Source organism: Teleopsis dalmanni, chromosome 2, assembly GCF_002237135.1.
Source record: "Teleopsis dalmanni isolate 2A chromosome 2, ASM223713v2, whole genome shotgun sequence".
Taxonomy (NCBI): domain Eukaryota; kingdom Metazoa; phylum Arthropoda; class Insecta; order Diptera; family Diopsidae; genus Teleopsis; species Teleopsis dalmanni.
In genome coordinates this window covers 141,568,214-141,586,564 of record NC_051847.1, presented here as the reverse complement: position 1 = coordinate 141,586,564, position 18,351 = coordinate 141,568,214, and the positions used below count along the sequence as shown (strand labels likewise).

At 28.4% G+C, this 18,351-nt stretch overlaps 3 protein-coding genes across 3 annotated transcripts in view; 1 reads left to right on the top strand and 2 right to left on the bottom strand.

Annotated features, from left to right (window-relative positions):
• Window positions 1-1,457: 1,457 nt before the first annotated feature.
• Window positions 1,458-2,797, bottom strand: LOC119682918 (DNA repair protein RAD51 homolog 3-like). The gene is made up of 6 exons (XM_038096466.1): window positions 2,580-2,797; window positions 2,414-2,520; window positions 2,143-2,330; window positions 1,956-2,084; window positions 1,710-1,898; window positions 1,458-1,655 (listed from the first exon to the last, which is right to left on the bottom strand). The coding sequence occupies exons 1-6, from the start codon at window positions 2,735-2,737 to the stop codon at window positions 1,623-1,625; spliced, it is 804 nt and encodes a 267-aa protein (XP_037952394.1). The 5' UTR covers window positions 2,738-2,797; the 3' UTR covers window positions 1,458-1,622.
• A 1,337-nt stretch (window positions 2,798-4,134) lies between these two features.
• Window positions 4,135-13,059, top strand: LOC119681808 (DPH4 homolog). The gene is made up of 2 exons (XM_038095096.1): window positions 4,135-4,443; window positions 12,290-13,059. Exon 2 carries the CDS (start codon window positions 12,320-12,322, stop codon window positions 13,007-13,009), a length of 690 nt encoding a protein of 229 aa, XP_037951024.1. The 5' UTR covers window positions 4,135-4,443; window positions 12,290-12,319; the 3' UTR covers window positions 13,010-13,059.
• Window positions 13,060-16,372: 3,313 nt separating this feature from the next.
• The window catches only part of LOC119675850 (probable ATP-dependent RNA helicase spindle-E), a 9,146-nt gene continuing 7,167 nt past the window's right edge, over window positions 16,373-18,351 (bottom strand). The window contains exon 10 of the mRNA XM_038087068.1: window positions 16,373-16,387. Coding sequence (XP_037942996.1) covers window positions 16,373-16,387 — 15 coding nt within the window. The remainder of the gene's footprint in view (window positions 16,388-18,351) is intronic.

Here is an 18,351-nt window from a genome sequence, read left to right as displayed (position 1 = left end):
TTAAAAGATAATAAACAAAAAGATGTACATGACAGTTGTAAAGCCAAATTTTACTTTTAAATTATTATTTATAAGGGTTTTGGTATTAATATATTGTGCTAAAAATATCTAGGTAGCCCGATATATCTGCAATAAATTTTACAATAAGATTTTAATATAAGTTATGTCGTTGTATGTAAATAAAACCCGCCTAACTCACAATAACAATCTAATTAATAATTATCTAATAATTAATAAATTCTATCATTCTTATTATTCATATATTATTATGGTTGTAGTGTTACTATAGATTTTACTAGTTTTTTTAGAAAGACTTACAATCAGAAAAGAAGTATAAAATACGTTGACGATAGATATAAGATAGCATAATTTACAATTAATACGAATTCAGATAATGTACAATATAGTGATGTACAAGGGAATAAGGGTGCATGGTTATTAAATATTGATACTAACCTAGATCAAGATATCTTGCCAATTCAATGCAACGATATCACAAATCAATTAATCTTAGATTTGTGTATAAATGGCAGCAGTCTGTAGAGCAGTGCTTTTTACTAGACATGAGTGAAAATGAAATGTACATAAAGAGAATTAAAATATATGTTTACAAATTGAAAAAGCTTGTTATTTATTTTATCATTTAATTTTAATCCATATCATGAGTTTAATAATATATCCTAAAAATCTTATAAATTTAGATATTACATTGCTTTGTGCAAATATATACATATATTTAAGTGAGTTATTAAATCACTTTTAATGTATTCATTTTCTTTTTATTTACAAGTCATTTATTACATTTCCTTGTTAATGTTATCAACTCTAAAAACATTTGATGAATAAGAAACAGAAATATACGTATTACTAAAATTTTTTCAAATGATTCATTTATTACTTGGCTTATTGCTGAGTCAAAAATATCTGAAGCGTAGTAACAACGACGTCATCTTGTCTCTCATATGATCTTCATTAGCATTTAAAAATTTATAAACTTTGACGATTTAATTATTAAATAATATGAGATGGTAATAGTTTCATTTGTAAAAAAAACATAAATGTTATGTGTAAGTATCAAAATGTGCACCTGTATGTGTACTCATATGAATAATTTAAATAACTTGAAGATCAAACAATTAATCATCATATTAAGTACGTGAATATATTATATGTACAAAAGCATTGCACATAAAACGTACTTGAAGATAATCTTAATTTATATTTATAAACCAGTCGCTGATAGCAGTTTATATATGCACTTTTAATTTAATTTTTGTTAAGAATTATCAAAGTGTAAAAGTATTTCGTTAAAATAAGTGAAAAATTATAATTATGAAATATATAGAATGAACGAATAATAAAAAGTTTCATAAAACTAATATAAATATTGTATGAAATATAAATTTATAACATATCTTCATAAGATCTAATATAATAACAATTCTTAAATTTGTGGAATCGCAATAGTTGTATTTTTAAATACCTATGACAATGTTACTACTTGTCTATTATCATCTTATGATTAGAGCCTCTTTTTAAGCATTAAGTGTTATAAGATAAATATATTTTGTCTAATTTTAAACTTACATTAAATCATTGGTAATTGTTAAAATAAGTTACTTTTATGATATTCCACGCATTCCACTAATTTTAATCTACAAGAAAACATATTATTAAAAAATAATTTGTATAATAATATAATATTTTACCTGAAACGGTATTGCTACTCTTGGTGATACAATAGATTTTTCAATCAAAGCAACATAAAATTTTGTATTTTTATCATTACCTAATAAAATACGTTGATTAATTTTATGTGAATGTAGTTCACCCAATGCAGGACTAATTTTCCATTCGGTTTCAACAAGGCAAGTAGTTAAATCATTTGTGATTACAATCTAAATAGCACAAAAAAGTGAGTAATATTAATTTAGAAAAGTATATATTATACTTACTGCAACTTTAAAATCCCTTCCTAACGCTTGTAAGATGTCTAGTAACTCATATATCACGCAAGTTCGTTCAGAAACTTCTTCCATAGAACGTAGAGGAAATGAAAATGAGTCTATAACAATAAGTTTCAACTAATTTTAAATTTTGATTGTGCTTTAAACTCTATTACATACGAACAATATTACTTACATTTGGTTTTTGCGTTAATATATTTTTAAGAGTTTTAATTGTAGCAATTAAGTCTATATAATCAGCACAATATATATAAGATACATTTCCCAACAGCGTATCAGTATCAAAAAGACCTTTACAACTGATTGTTGGATTTACCTTTTTAAAAGTTGAGTAAAATCGTTCCGACATGGCCCTTGCTATTTCTGGAAGAAAACTGAATTACTTCAGATGTGAAATCAAACAATTTGCAATAATAATAAAGATTTTTTACATACATACTACATACCTCTCAAGCGTTGTGGTGCGAACATTTGGTTCGTGTCTATGTATAACGCATTGCCTCCGATTCCACCAATTTCTTTAGGAAATTGAACGTTTATACTTAGCTGCATGCTTAAATTAAATGTATTATATTTTTAAAGATTGTTGGAAAATAAAAAGCAATTACTTACCACATTTGAGTTTTAGCATCACCCAAACCACATAGTTCTGTTATGAGCCCTATAATTATACCACCCGCCAATTGAGCATCCAAGTCTTTACATAATGTTATAATTTTCTGTGTTTCTTCTTCGTTTCGCCACACATCAAAACATGTAGTTTTAAACATATTAAATTGGATAATATATAATCAATTGCACAGTTTATGAAATATATAATATTTGCCGGTAAAAATAGAGTGTTGCAAAATGTTTTTATAAATAAATAAATTATTAATAACAGAGTTGTATTTTATGCGTAACTTAGAAATTTGAAATCATTTATGCCATGATTGCCTTATTTACACATATATATAATGTAATATATATATAGCATATATAATACGTAATACCTAAATAAAATTTGTTTTCTTTTGTTTTGTATTGCAAAAACTGTTTGCTTTAAAATCATATGATATCCAGATAACATATTTAGAAACCTGCTGTAATCTTTAATTAAGCAAAAAAATTAAAAAATTAAAAGTATTCATTAAATTTCTGAAATTTAAACAAATAAACTTTTAATTGTACTTTCGTTCATTAAGTTAAATAAAGTTAAAATTACAATTCGATTCAATACAAAAATCCAACAACCCAAATAATGATTGAATCATGACCTTTGAAAAATTAATTTAAATATGAAATTATAATTTATTACAATACATTTGTGTAACAAAATTTTGCAAAATATATTTTAATAATAGCTGTAATTTTTTTAGAGTACCAAAAAAAATACTTGCAACTTAATAAAGAAAACATATGAAGCAACAATAATGCTCTAAAATCTTCAGAGTTAGGTTTTACTCGCAAAGAATTTTACGTCTTAAATTTCAGTGTAATGCCAAATCCGAGAATCAATCTATTGTGATGTTCACTGGATATATAGGCCTTTTCGGTGGCTCTCAAGTATGACAAAAAATATATGCTACCCTATATTCGCTACGCGAGACATTGGCATCACAGTTGCAATCTGGCAAGTGTTATGTTTCGACAAACAGCAAATATTGTATATGTGTACATAATTCAAGAAAAATAACATTCTGTATAAAAATAAATAATTTATATAAATTGAAAAGTAAAATGAATACAGTATTAAAAGGAATGGTTAAAATGTTGAAAATTTCAAAATAAAACGGTAAAATTTTTTAAATTTATGAAATTTTTGTTTATATATGATTTTTAACATATGATTGCAATATTCATTGGAATTTCCAATGAAGATCCACAATAGTTCGCTTATTGCGTTGGCAATACCAGAACTGGCCTAAATAGAGAAAATAGTGTTGTTGTTTTGCATACATTTCAGCCAGTGCAGGCCAACAACTTCCTGCTTTTTGCCATACTTGTGAGCCACCGAAAACGCCTATTATTTAACACTAATAAGTAAGCTTAATATATTTTTTCTTAATGAATTTTGAGTGAAGCAAAAGCATTAGTTAATAAATTAATTCATTATATATAATGAATATGTATAATAACACTTTTTCGCACGATAAAAATATCGCTCGAAAAACGTATGTGTTACTTTTGACTTTAATTTGGGAACACTGTTTTAATACTATTTTCATTTTGCACTGTCAACACTACGGGTCATAGCAACAAAATGTAATGATTGCAGTCTGCTGTCGTTTTTTCAAGCTCGGTGTAGTGTGGGGTTTGGTGTGTTATTTACTTAATTATTTTTATAGATATTAATAAAGGTTAGATGAGAAAATATAAAATGTTGAAAATAATGTGAATAATATAAAAATCGAGTAATTGTGCGTATTTACATCACTCACGTTGATTGAAATTCAATAAAGAACAAAACATTTCTTGTCTTCCAATTCCATATAAGGTAAGTAAATCTCTTTACATATAATATCATTAGTATAGAATAATAATGTATATTATTTCTATAGAATAAAGTAACTGATTTTATAATTACATTTAAACTATAAGCAATTGAAATTTATTAGAATAGTTGTTGGAGAACGTGGAAAAGTAACTACGATCCTACACTTCACTTCCACTGACAGGTTTAGATTGTCCGGCAAAATTAGGTCAATGAAATGGTTTCCCTATTTTCGGTTTGCAACTCTTAAATTAATTTGTTATGTGGTTTATTATTTTTTTTTTCTTAATTTCACATCAAACGGGTTATTGCTTTACACAGTAAACCTGAATTTATTATTTTTATTTACAGTTTAGAATTTTCCCGGTTTTATTTGGTCAAAATATAACATTGAAAACAATAAGTGAACTTGAAAACAGGAATACAAAAACAAAAAGTATGATATTTTTGTATATAAACCAGAGTTCGGAATGTGGTGCACAAAATCGCACACTGCACTGTGCGAGTGGAAATTATTTTTAAAATATGCACACGCACATTTGTGGTGTTAAGAAAAAAATGCACGCACTCAAATTTGTTGTGCGATTTTAAATTTCACATCGCACAAAGCGATGATTGTGCACACAGATTCGTGCACACACATTTGTGCTGTGTGACTGATTTTTAAAAATGTGCACAATCAGATGTGCGAGAAAATTTTATGCTCGCACCGCACTGTGCGACAAAAAATTCTCTTTGCACACGAGTGTGCTGCTCATATTACGTTTGCACAAATGTGCACAAATGTGCGACTGCACAAACGTGCACAAATGTGCGATGCACAAACGTGCACAAATGTGCGATGCACAAACGTGCACAAATGTGCGATTTTGCGCTTGCACCCAAGGGTGGAAAAAATTACAGGAACTTCACAATTTTGTTTGAAATAGAAAATATTATTTTGTTGCAAATTTTGAAAAAATTGATATTTGCGTTCGTTGGGATCGTAATTTATGTTAAAAATTGCATAAATTAACAAATATTTAAAATAATTATTTTTGTTAATTAATGTAAACTAAAAATTATAACTGTCTTAACCTTATTTGTATTTTAACTTAAAATATTAGTTTTTTGTATATTACTTTGAGCATTTTTAAATGCAAATATAGTAAGTGAACTTAAAGTATTTGTTTGGAAAGTTTTGCACCAGTTTAAAAAAAATAAAAACATATTTTAGGAAGATTTTTTTATGCCCAAAAAATATGAAAGATTAGGAAAATATTTTTTTTGAACAGGTAGCAGGTATTGGTATTGGTGTATTTGTTTAATAAATTTTGCAACAGTTTAAAAAAGATAATACGGGAGGGCCACAAATAGATATTTTTCTTCTCCAGAAATATGTATTCATATAGGTAGAGTATCTAACATTCATTAAAAAACGCGAAAGATTAAGAAAATATTTTCTTGAACAGGTAGCAGGATTTTAGCGCCCTTTCTACTGTGATAAGTAAGCAGAGATATAATTTAAGTGAAAAAAATATTTCAGCAATGTTATTAATAAGATTAAATGAAAATTTATTTCAAAAAATATGTAATAAAAATTATATATTTTATAATAAGAAATTAAGATATTAAATTATAAAATTATTTCAATAACTTTGTTAAATTTAAGCTGTAATTAAAGATAAAAAATTAATTGAAATCTAATAAAAAAATTAATTCATGTTGTTGTAAAAAATATTTAATTTGCTTTTTATAACCTTACTAACGAATCTTAGTGTACAACTTACTATTAAATAAAATTTTATGAAGTAGTCCAAAATTGATATATTTAATTTTTTCAAAGTACGATCCGTAGAACCGATCCTCTTTACTTATAACATTTCGAAACAAATACTCTTTCTCTATTAAATTCATGTACCTATTTAATATAACAAAGTTTTCAAGTACATTGTGAAATTAACTTTATTCCCATATTTTAAATTAATAAACCTTAAAAAAATAAGTAATATAAGCAATAAATGTAAATCTAATAATAAATTGAAAATTAAAATATAAATACAAAATTATTTCTTCAATAAAATATTTCGCATTAAGACCAAAATTAATACAAATCAGTTTTCCGTACTATTTTGCTGCGATATTTGTCATAATATTGTGCGCTTTTAAATCATCATTTTACACAAACGTGCAGTAGACATTTCGTCTCCGCACATTTGGGTGCATTTTTATTTTCGAGCCTGCACACAAAATGTGCTTCTCGTATTCTTTTCTGCACACGTTGTGTGCGAGGGCAAGTTGGCTGCCGCACACACAATGTGCTGTGCGAAATAACTTCGGCACAAACAACGAATGCGTGTGCGAGTTTTATTTCACTCCACCACACTCGTGTGAAATGTGCGTTTCGTTTGTGCACACAAGATGTGCACTTAAGATGTGCACAAAAATTTTCGCACACCACATTTGTGGTGTGAAATTTTAGAATCGCACAACATTTGTGCGTGGTGTTTTGCATTTTTGTGCACAGCACAGTGTTTTTCTGAACCCTGATATAAACCTACATATGTGTTTATAAAATAAGTGTTAAATTACGTGTACAAACATCATATAAAATAATAGTTCAATTGATTTTTTTAGCGGTTTAATACAAATAATGAAAAATAATCTTGTAAGCAATGACATCACTCCAGCTATGGGGGTGTAGTGCCGTAGAGCGAAAAGCTGCGCTTGCTTTAATTTTTAATTCTTTTCACACTTCTTTTTACTGCCATAAATAGTTTATATATAATATATAATAATTGAATAAAGCAAATATATTTCACTACTTCTCGTGTTTTCAGACAAAATTAAAAAATCACACCATTTACTAGAAAATATATGATAGCCATATTCGGATTTAAAGTAAATGTATAAATAACTCAAGTTATACATTTCATATAGAGGTATTTCTAACAGTAGTGAACTACAACAACAAAAATTCATTTTATATTATATTAATTAATTGAATTTTTGACTCACAATACAGCTGCTTCGAGTATTCGAGTATAATTAACATATTCGTAAATATTTTTTTGAGAATGCAAGTACCAGGAATCGAACTCGTGTCCTGCCAAATTTGAAGCTCAGAGTCAGCGCACCTCAGTTATACATTCCTATAATGTTTACTTAGTTTATAAAACGTACAATATTTTATTTATTTCGTAGTAAATAATAGCAATCCGTGTTATTAATAGTTTGTCAGTCAAAGTAATACAAATGATTATTTGAAGAATTTGTGCTATTGAGATAATAACGCACCTCACTCTCTTTCCAGTTCCGATGCAAATATCTTTCTAATTTTAAAGTTTGAATCTATGAGTGCGGTATGATATATCTAAAATACACTCTATTTAAATATAGTCTAAGGTTTATACATCTTTCTTCATTGAGAACGGTTTCCGTTGTTTACAGATAAAAAAAACCAAAATGTCCTCAATAAAAAGTGTTGCTTTTTAATCGCATTTTCCATATATGATCAAAATTTGATCTTAAATTAATTTTTCCATCCTGCGTGTCTTGATTAAAATAAAATTCAAAATTCATTGCCTATTGAAAGAAGCTTGCCACTCATAACGAAACGGCTTCTCTAATTATTTCAAAGTTTTGGTTGGCAGTAGTGATGCAGGGGTGATCTACATGTTTGATCTGTTTTATCTAAATTTTATAGTTAGTAGGTCTTTTTGTTTGACAATAGTGATGCGAGAGGTGATCTACATGTTTGATCTGTTTTATCTAAATTTTACAGTTAGTAGGTCTTTTTGTTTGACAATAGTGATGCGAGGGTAATTTACTTATTTAGTTTATCTAAATTTTACAGTTAGTAGGTCTTTCGGTTTTTAAAATAAATAAAACTATCCTTTAAGCATAAAAATATGAAATACTTTGTTAATCTGTAGACCTAATTGAACAAAAATTTGTTCAATTTAGTAGATACCATGCTATTATTATGATTACGAACAGTTTCTTTAAGAGACGTTATGGACGTTCTCTATAACAGAAAGCAGTGTAAACTTTATTTTACTGAACATATTAGTTTCAAGATAAGATGAACGTAACCGCAAAGTTACGTATATCTCTCTTAATAAGAACTTTCAGATAAGTTATGCTATTATTTTGACACTGCTGGCTCATCAATGGTTCTGTATGGGTTACAATTAAATATATTACAACTCTTGAGAATTCTTAACTTCGAATAATGTGATTTGGTGGTAATTAACATTATATGAATGATAAGTCGGTGATAAATACATAAAAAAAAATGGAAATATTTTTATAAAAATTTTCTGTTATAAGATAAAATATAACGTCTGTTATGACGGAAGTGACTATTTTACTTAATAGAAATTAGTATATTTGGCAGATAGGTTTCGAAAAGTAGTGAACTACAACATACATACAGCTATTTCGAGTATTAAATTTTCTAAAAATCAGAGTTTCTTTTGTTTTAACATATGTTTAATATAAATAAGCTTTAGTAAATTTACCAGAAATTAAAAAATAAAATAAGAATGCTGATTTATATGGCGTTTACATTGGCCGAAAATGGCTCATTTTGAATGAGCCATTTGAAAGTGTTTACATTCGTTTTATTTCATTTGTTCTCATTTCAACAACTGATTTTTCAACTTGCATGTTGATTTGATTTTTGGCCTGTGCCAAAAAAATGTTGCATGAAGGTTAAATATGCCTTCAAACTTTACATTAGAAACTTAAAACATATTTTTAACTTCGATTAATTACTTTTTGGGAAGTAAAAGTTCTAAAAAGCAGTGCATCGTTTTCAAGAAAATGCAACCACCAAACATTTGTTTACCTTTTTTTGTAAATATGTTAAAAACAGCTTTTTCAAACTGTCAAAATGCCATGAAGAGCTTTCATTTAGGGTATGTTCAATGGATTCCTTTGCATTTGGAACGTATGTGGAATGCATTCGAACGTCATTCATACAGAATGTGAGAAAATTGCTCATTCTTGTGCTTGAAATTTTATATGCAAGAATGAGTCATTCGATACTCATTTTCGATTTTTGACCAAAATGAGCCATTTTCGGCCAATGTAAACGCCGTATTAGCTAAACGTTTTGCATTAAAAAAAAACAATTCTTAAAATTAAGAACCAATATAGAGGCCCCGTGCACCATCACATATAATAATTCAAAAAAGAGCTTATTTATATTCATCGAGGTTGCATGAACCAGAAATACTGAGCAGGTTTAAAGTCCAAATGAGGTAATAACTTTGGCTATTATTATGGAAGATCATTAATATAATAATAATTTCAATTAATAGTGTTCGTCACATTTTACAACAGAATTTGTGAATGAAACAATAGTCATCATAATGAAAAGATTTCTTTTTTAAAGAGAGATTATGGTCAAATAATTCTCATAATGTCCTTTGTTTTCTATTTCTCACGTTGTTATATATAAGATCTACATAAATTCATTAGATTCAAATGATTTGTTTGAGATGTTTTACTAACCTAAGATATTAAGCAATATTTATGAATACAATGAAAATGTTGATATTAGGGCAAAATCAGCTAGCACTGTTAGACGAAGTATGTTTGGATTACTATCTTATATTTTTTTTTTTTGTATAGAAGTTAAGTTCAAATAAATTTCTTTGTTAAATCCCCTTTTAATTAATTGAAATTCAGATAGTAGATTTCCAGATTTTTTACTTATTGTAAGAAGATAAAATTGAATTGGTAAAAAATCAATTATACATATAAGTTCAGTCGATTTAGACTAAAAATGTTAGTATTTTTGTTTTTGAGACTTCGAAAAGGGTTTATTTTCGTAATGTTTTCCATGTTTTTAAATGATGTTATAGACTCATAAATAAACGCTTCGTGCAATAATTATGATCATAAGTAGCAATTACAGCTCCTTCTATTCAAATTTATTGGTTGATTTAGTATCGTCTGGTCACTCGTTTAAAAAAGAACCGATTATACTGTTTTATACGTTTAGAGTTTATTTATTTTTAATATTGTAAAGACTTTTAAAGTAAACTTTTAAAATGAAAACTATTTACATTGTGACCGAAAAGTTTCCGGTCATAAATAAATAAAACGCAAAATTCTTAATCTTCATCAATATTTATTTTATCTCCTTCAAAATATGCTCCATTAGAAGCGATACACAAATGCCAACGTTTCTTCCAATCATCAAAACATTTTTTATAGGCGCTTTCCGGTATGGCTTTGAGTTCCCTCTGCGAATTCTGTTTTACGTCTTCTATGGATTCAAAACGCGTTCCTCTGAGTGGTAATTTGAGGTTGGGAAACAGGAAAAAGTCACACGGTGCAAGATCAGGTGAATACGGTGGCTGTTCGATGGTATTTATTGAATGTTTGGCCTTAAAATCGTTGATAATGTTGAACAAATTGAGGTGAATCGGAACAAGCCGGGCGTTGACACGTCGCATACACAAATTGTCCACCAAAATCAAACGAGCCATCTCACGACCGATGCCTAGCTCTCGTGCTATCTCTCTAACACTCACATGAGGATTTTTGAACACGATTTCCTTTGCCTTTTCAATGTTTTCGTCGGTGGTAGAGGTCGAAGGTCGTCCAGAACGCGGCATGTCTTCGACGGTCGTACGACAGTCCTGAAAGGCTTTGTACCACTCATAAACTTGAGTTTTCGATAAAACTGATTCCCCATAAGCCTTTTGTAGCATTCGCAACGATTCTGCACACGAAATTTCGTTCGAAAAACAAAATTTGATGCAAACTCTTTGTTCAATATTTTTTTCCATTGTTTTTTTCGCAACGCACTACTGAGGTGAACTGGTTTCAACAGCTGCCGTAAACGAACTGTCCGACAGATCGCGCTCATTTTTGGCATAGTAATTGTCCTTAATTGCTGCCAAACTACATAAACTTAAAATATCGAAAAATATACAGCGCGCGAATTTTAAATGAGAACCTCCGAAAACCTTTCGGTCACAATGTATATAGCTTTCGTATTCAACTTTATATAAGTCCTTTTTTATAAAAAGTTTCCAATGTTTTATAGTTTTTTGATTTCTTCAAACAGAGCGGGATGTTTAAGCTAAGCTATTGGCTTGGTAAACTATCGAACAAATGCCATTGGAATAACTAGTTGGGTTTGGGTCTATGAACCTTTAGTTCCAACCATTAAAATTTCATTCAGTTATCAATCAATTTTAATCGAAATATTTTCCATTAAAAACGCTTTTCAAGTTTGCATCCATGGACTTTTAAAATTAGCCATTAAAACTGCGATTAATTAACATTCACTATTACTATTCACTAAATATTTGACGCCTTGATGGTAATTTCAAATAATATTCAATTTATCTCATAATAATAAATGTTTATTATTATAAGAAACAAAGGGGGAGCAGAAAAATAAAAATGTATCTAAGAAGTTATCAAATTGTATGAAATCTTTAGATATAATGTTGTTATTGTGCATGTTATGTGTCTATATTATTTTATTAAATTAAAACTAAAATATTGAAATACATATTTCAGTCAATATGTACAATAATATTGATAAAAAAACATTGCATTTCAAAATATTGCAAGTAGTTAAGGTCTTTGCTCTTGGAGAGGAAATGTTATCATTCTAAAAATATTATCGCATTGAAATGAATTAATGAAAGGGCTTGGCTCGTATTAAAGAATGCTTTTTGGGTGTGTCTCTGCGTGCGTAAGCAGGACATTCAATTTAATTAGTGTCTAAAAATTGCATTTAACAAACATTCAATTTATTTTTCATATTTGACAATAACGTAAGTAAGTACATTTTAACTTTAATTATTTAAAATTTTCAAAACTTTGATTTAAATTCCAGATAAAAGCTTATCTTAAGCAGAGCGTAAAGATGTCAACACGCAATTTTTATGAAATTTTAAATTCGCAGTCGAACGCAAGCTATGAAGAATTAAAAGAGAATTACAAACAATTAATTCTACAATGTCATCCAGATAAATTACTACAAGATATTAATGCGCATAAAGATACAAATTCTACAACAACAGCAACAGCAACAGCAATGGCAACAATGAAAGCAGAAGCCGGCAATGCTTTTGTTAATGATGTTCAAGAAAATAACAAAACAGATAGTAAAGATTTTGCTGATATTGTTGATGGTGACCTAAATGCTAAATCCGATAGAAAATTTGTGGCAATAAATGAAGCATGGAATACACTCAAAGATCCCACAAAACGTAAACTCTATGATGCCGAAATGCTGTTGACAAAATTTCAAACGCACAGCAACGTCTTCGAGAGACTCACATTAGCCGATATGGAAAAACATAGCGGTAATAATACAATCAATCTTGCCAATACTAATCAATCGAATGATAATGATGATGATGTTGTTGATGTTGATGTAGACGAAAATGGAATATCTACGTCTGATACATACTATACATATGATTGCCGTTGTGGCGGTCAATATATTGTGGATGAGTCAGCGGACAATGAAATTTTTAACCACAAACGCAGTGATTGTGAAGTGATTGTTGAGTGCAACGAATGTTCTTTAGTTGTTATATTAAATGGATGAAACGAAAAAGTTCGCAATAAACCGCAAATAAAAAATTATAAATAAATTAATAAAAATTGAAATTTATTTCACGTACTTATATATCCTGCATATTACATTATATCAATTCACTCATTATTTATAGTAGATATTCTTAATCATCTGAATAAAGCAAAATAAATATATATCAAGAAAATAATATAAAAGAGCCAGAATTTAAGTCACCGCTATTGACCTCTTTCAAGCTAAGAGTTTCTAATTATTAAATACATTTTACGACAACTAAAACCTCTTATGAACTATAGCTGCAGGATGCCTGTTCCATGTTTAGTATACATGAACAGACATTTTCTTTAATTCATTTACAATCCCACTTTTCAGATAAAAGTTACACCTCATACAAGAAAAAAAAACATTTTTTATGATGCACTGGAACAGCAAACTATTTTTAAAACTGCATCTAATATTAATATATGTTTGTAATACCAAACACTACAACAAGAATCTTTTCTCATTGAGTACAGAAAACCAAGAAAGAAAGCTTAGATCTGTCAAAAAAAATAATGTAATTTTTATGAATTGATACTTGTGTGCATTTTCTAACAGAATATCATAACTTAGTAGCAAAACCAAAAAAATTGGGTTCTAGCTTAAGTAATTGTTGGTTTTCAGGACAATAATAATATATATACATATATACATGGTTAGACGATTGAAGTATTACCTATTTAATTGACCATATTTTTTTGTGTTAAATTTTTTTTTTACTGATTTGAATTACAAAAATTTGTGGAAATAATCAAAATTCTCTCTACCTACATCTGGCCACCTTTTGCCTTGACTATGGCCTTCATTCGGTTAAAAAATGAGTTGCATACTTTACGAATGTGATCTTCCGGTATTTTTGCCCATTCCAGAACAATGGCTTTGGCACATCCATACTGACATATATTTTAGTCCTCACCTTGCTCTTCAATATGGTCCAGATGATATCCATCGGAATTGCACCTGGTGCATGCGATAACCATTATGTGGACAAAATGAAGTGTGAAACATGATTTTTAATCATTCTTGGTACATACGAGCTTTATAAGTCCGATACCGGTGCCGAGTCTTGTTGGAACGTCCATGGCCTATATCGAAATATTTGCATACCGAAATATAGGCTTTAAAGCGACTTTCAAAACATTTTCCCGATAATAAATTGCATTGACTTTGACATCAGGCTTGATGAAAACGATTTGATAGCGTCCATCGGCGGTCACAGCTACGCATTTACTTTGGGTGGCTATTCGTAATAATGGCCAGAGAACACAATGTTTGAAAATTCTCCACGTTCGTGCAAGTGTAACAACTTCTTAGCTCTTTCGAGTCTCACTTTTTGTTACTTTGGTGTAAGATCTTATATCTTTTAGAACTTGTAAGGCTTTACCTTGAGCTGATTTTGGAATATGCGTCGGATGCTTCGATGGGATATTTTCAGTTATATATATATATTAGATATATATATCTAACGTAAAAACATCCTAATTGAATAAAAGTATTAAACTGCACAATTTGAAGTTTATTTATATTTATAATCAATCTGACCTAATAAGACTCTTACATCTAAGCTGAAGCATCTATTGTAACAAATAATGTTTATTGCAATATAAATAGTGACAAAAACAATGCAATTGTTGCTGCAATAATTGCATTGAACCTATGCAATGACAGATCTAATGGATTTGTATCAGACTTAATTAATTTATGTATAGAACAAACTCATATATTTCATTTATTATAATTAATCGAAATATCAACATAATATCTATGTGGAAAAACAGTGATTTTCGGATTATTGTAATAATTTAATTTATTGTAATATTTTATTTTTGAATCTAATTATACTAGTTTCAATTACTTGTATAAAAATGGTATTGGCAGTTAAATTCTTGCATTTTTAAGAAATAAGCATTTAATTTCTAATTTTCTACAGCTATATTTCGAATGTACATATATATCCACCCTTACAGTATTGCTCATGCCTAAGGTTCTTATCAATTGTGCAACTAATAGACAACTGCATATGTGCAGTTCAAGATAATGGAAAACTTATAACGAAATTGAAAATAATATTAGATTACATGTGGATTAAATGTATTAAAATGTAATTAAATTTTATAAAGATTCTGTTTTGTCGGATAGAAGAAAAATATAAATAAAAATATTTTTAAAATAAACAAGGAAATTTCAAAGAAAAATAGATAGACAAAATATGTATTTAAAAACAATCTACACAAAGAAGTATTACACATGATATTGTTTATTTATATCCCGTACACCCGTATATATCTATAACTGACAAGTTTTATAGTTTTTTCTATTAAATTTTGTACGTAATTATCTTATTGATATGCACAAGGGAACTTTTGAATAAAACATACATGGAAATCGGAAATTACTATTTTATAACAATAAGTAAAGAAAAAATTTTATATTTTGTGACATAATATTTGTATTTGAGACACTATCTTCATATAAAGTAGTGTATTTATGTGGCTTTTTTTTGTTTTATATATTGAACTAGTTTTGAAATATTTTCATAACTCACTTTTTTGAATTGAATTAAATATTATAAATAATATATTTGATATATGTGCGACCATGGTTGAACTTTTGGATAAACAACGAAACTGGATCGAACAGCAATGTACTTTGCCCCTTGGAATTTGTAACATCTCTTGTAGAGGTTTTCCTAACCCCAGACGTGGCGAAAAGCATGACCCAGTACTCTTCTAACTATGCCCAATCAAAGTCGAACAGTCACAGACAATGTGACCAGTGGCCTGATACTTTTGCATACAGAGACTACATTCTGGTTTCGCTAACAGACCCATTCTGTTTAAATAGAAGTGCAGGACATGAAAGCCTATGTTCTTGTAATTGTAGCCTGTGAAGATGTATTAAGCAACAGGAAATAAAAAACAATTTGCCAAAACTAATACTTGCGTTATGGTCCTTTTTGACCATATAGTACTAGTATGGTACCCTATCTAGTTACTAGTATGGTACCTGCCATCAATCTCAGTTATACTCTTGTGAAGATAAACATATTTTTGTATCTACATAAAACTAAGGATACTTCAAAACCCAATTCCAAAAATCAAGATTGAAATAAATTTTTTTGTTGCAATTCACTACTGTTCCATAAAAACCTTTTTTAAAAACAATGGTTTATATCAAGAATTTAGTTTCTTTCGTGAAAACGGACGTTAAATATCAATTTAATTACAAAATAAATCGAAATAATATTATACATATTAACATAGTATTCTTTAACCTATACATATCTTTGGTTTATTGTTTTCTGTTGTGATGTTAACATCAAGATATTGAAAATTTTTAGCTGCTGTGCTGCTAAATAAATATTATAAATATGTTAAATATTGTATCTATTAACTCTTGATGCTTATTAAAGATAGGTTAGAATACGATACTGTTGTAACAAACACTTAGATAAGTAAAGTTCTACATTTTTTTAAAGTTGTTATTGTTAAATTTGCTTTCGTCACTAAGAAGTTCCTTAATAATAAATGCACATCAGGTGCTTTAAAAAAACCGTACTCTAAAAAAGGTTTCGTTTTAAGTTATGGTTTTGTCATACATACAATTCATATGGCCATAAAAACTGGATTTCTTTTGACATATTCAAATGTTTCTATATATTACCCGTATTTGATAAGAGTGACAAGTTATCACACTAAGTTATCATATATATTTCTCTTATAAAAATGAGAATAACCAAAATAAAAAGGAATACTGGGATAATCTGTAAGTATTAGAAAAATCCAAATCACTTATTGGTACCTAAGACAATAGGAGATACCAGAAGATATGGAGTTATCAAAATAAAAACTTAGAATTATCGCAGGAATCTTAACAGAACACTGTAAACTAAAACACTAACTTACAAGACTGGGCATATATACGGTTGCAAATTGTACATTCTGCGAAGAAAATGAAGATTCAGAGACGGAATAGACTTTTGGGGATGTATATGTTTATGAAAGGGGCAATAAAACTCTGTAAAGTAGGTTCTATACTACTTTTTATGGACGGAACAGGGCTTAGAGACTCTAAGCCCAGAATGATGATGCATGAATTTGAATTGAAATTGAGTCATAAATTTTTTAAATCTTTTCTGCAATATACCTATTAACAGAATTGTACAGGTCAGCTTTTGTATTTAAGTTAACAGTATAAATTTCAATAAAATAGTGTTTAATTTGACTTTTGATCCAACTTTTAGAAACTGGTTCATTTTGTCTAAGTATTTAATATTTCAACAGCAATCCATATGTAAATATATTAAAATTTTAAATCTTATTAAATAATATAGTGTTTTTATACCTTTTAATAAAAAGTATATCGGTTTTGATTATGAGATTAAAGTACGTGTAACTAAAATCATAGCTTACTCGTACAACGTCAGCAATTCGACTACGTGCTTTCAACACTTTCATTTTTTTCACTTTTCTGTTGTGTTAATTACCCGATTTGAGTATTAAATCAGCTATTTGTGAAATTTTGTCACTAATTTTAAACAAACTAAATTTCATGTGTAGTTTAGCGAAACTAGTCGTACAGTGTGAGTTTTAGCCCAGAAGTTTGCATTTCTCGCTCTCAATTGGAGCATCAAAATAATGTTACATGGCTTAAGCCGGCAAACGAAGTACAAATAGATTTTTAATTACCCACAACAATGGATAATTAAATTTGTTTTACAGTACTTAATTACATTTTCTGTGTCTTATTGGATAGTCGATGGTAGTGTTGTGACTAAGAGAAAACCATTTAATAGTAAAACTTTCATTTAAAGCAATTTCATAAAAAGCTTTGTTAGACAATTATAAACTAACAAAACTAATATATAATTATCAATAAAAAGTAGTAGAAAAACATAAAACATAGTAGGTAACCAAATCTATAAATTACAGAAGTCTCCGAAACTTTAAAGGTAAACAATGAATTTCACCTTCATTGATTAATAACCTCAATAATTACTCGAAGAAAATGTAATACTTAAAACACTAAACACTTAAGTCAATCCTAATCAACTGTTCAGACTCATCAGACTCACCAAGTTTTAATTAATTTAAAAGACATAGTGCAACTTTATAAAATGATTTTTATAATAAATCATCAACAATTCTTATATATAATTGCAAATACTAAAAAACCTAATCCCATATACAAATACTTATAATATTTTATAATGTGTTTGAAAAAACTACGTATGTCAAGTTCAACGTTGACTCAGTGGCACAACATGTTGAATCAAATTTCACAGGGTTTAACGAACAAACAGAATAGTATTGAAA

Bases quoted from the DNA above. Each gene is read 5' to 3' on its own strand.
- LOC119682918 (XM_038096466.1), bottom strand. From the start codon at position 2,737: ATGTTTAAAACTACATGTTTTGATGTGTGGCGAAACGAAGAAGAAACA. The intron at 2,085-2,142 runs GTAAGTAATATT...ATTTAAAATTAG, and splicing joins TATTAACGCAAAAACCAAAT to TTGAAACTTATTGTTATAGA. The intron at 1,656-1,709 runs GTAAAATATTAT...GTTTTCTTGTAG, and splicing joins GAGTAGCAATACCGTTTCAG to ATTAAAATTAGTGGAATGCG.
- LOC119681808 (XM_038095096.1), top strand. From the start codon at position 12,320: ATGTCAACACGCAATTTTTATGAAATTTTAAATTCGCAGTCGAACGCA.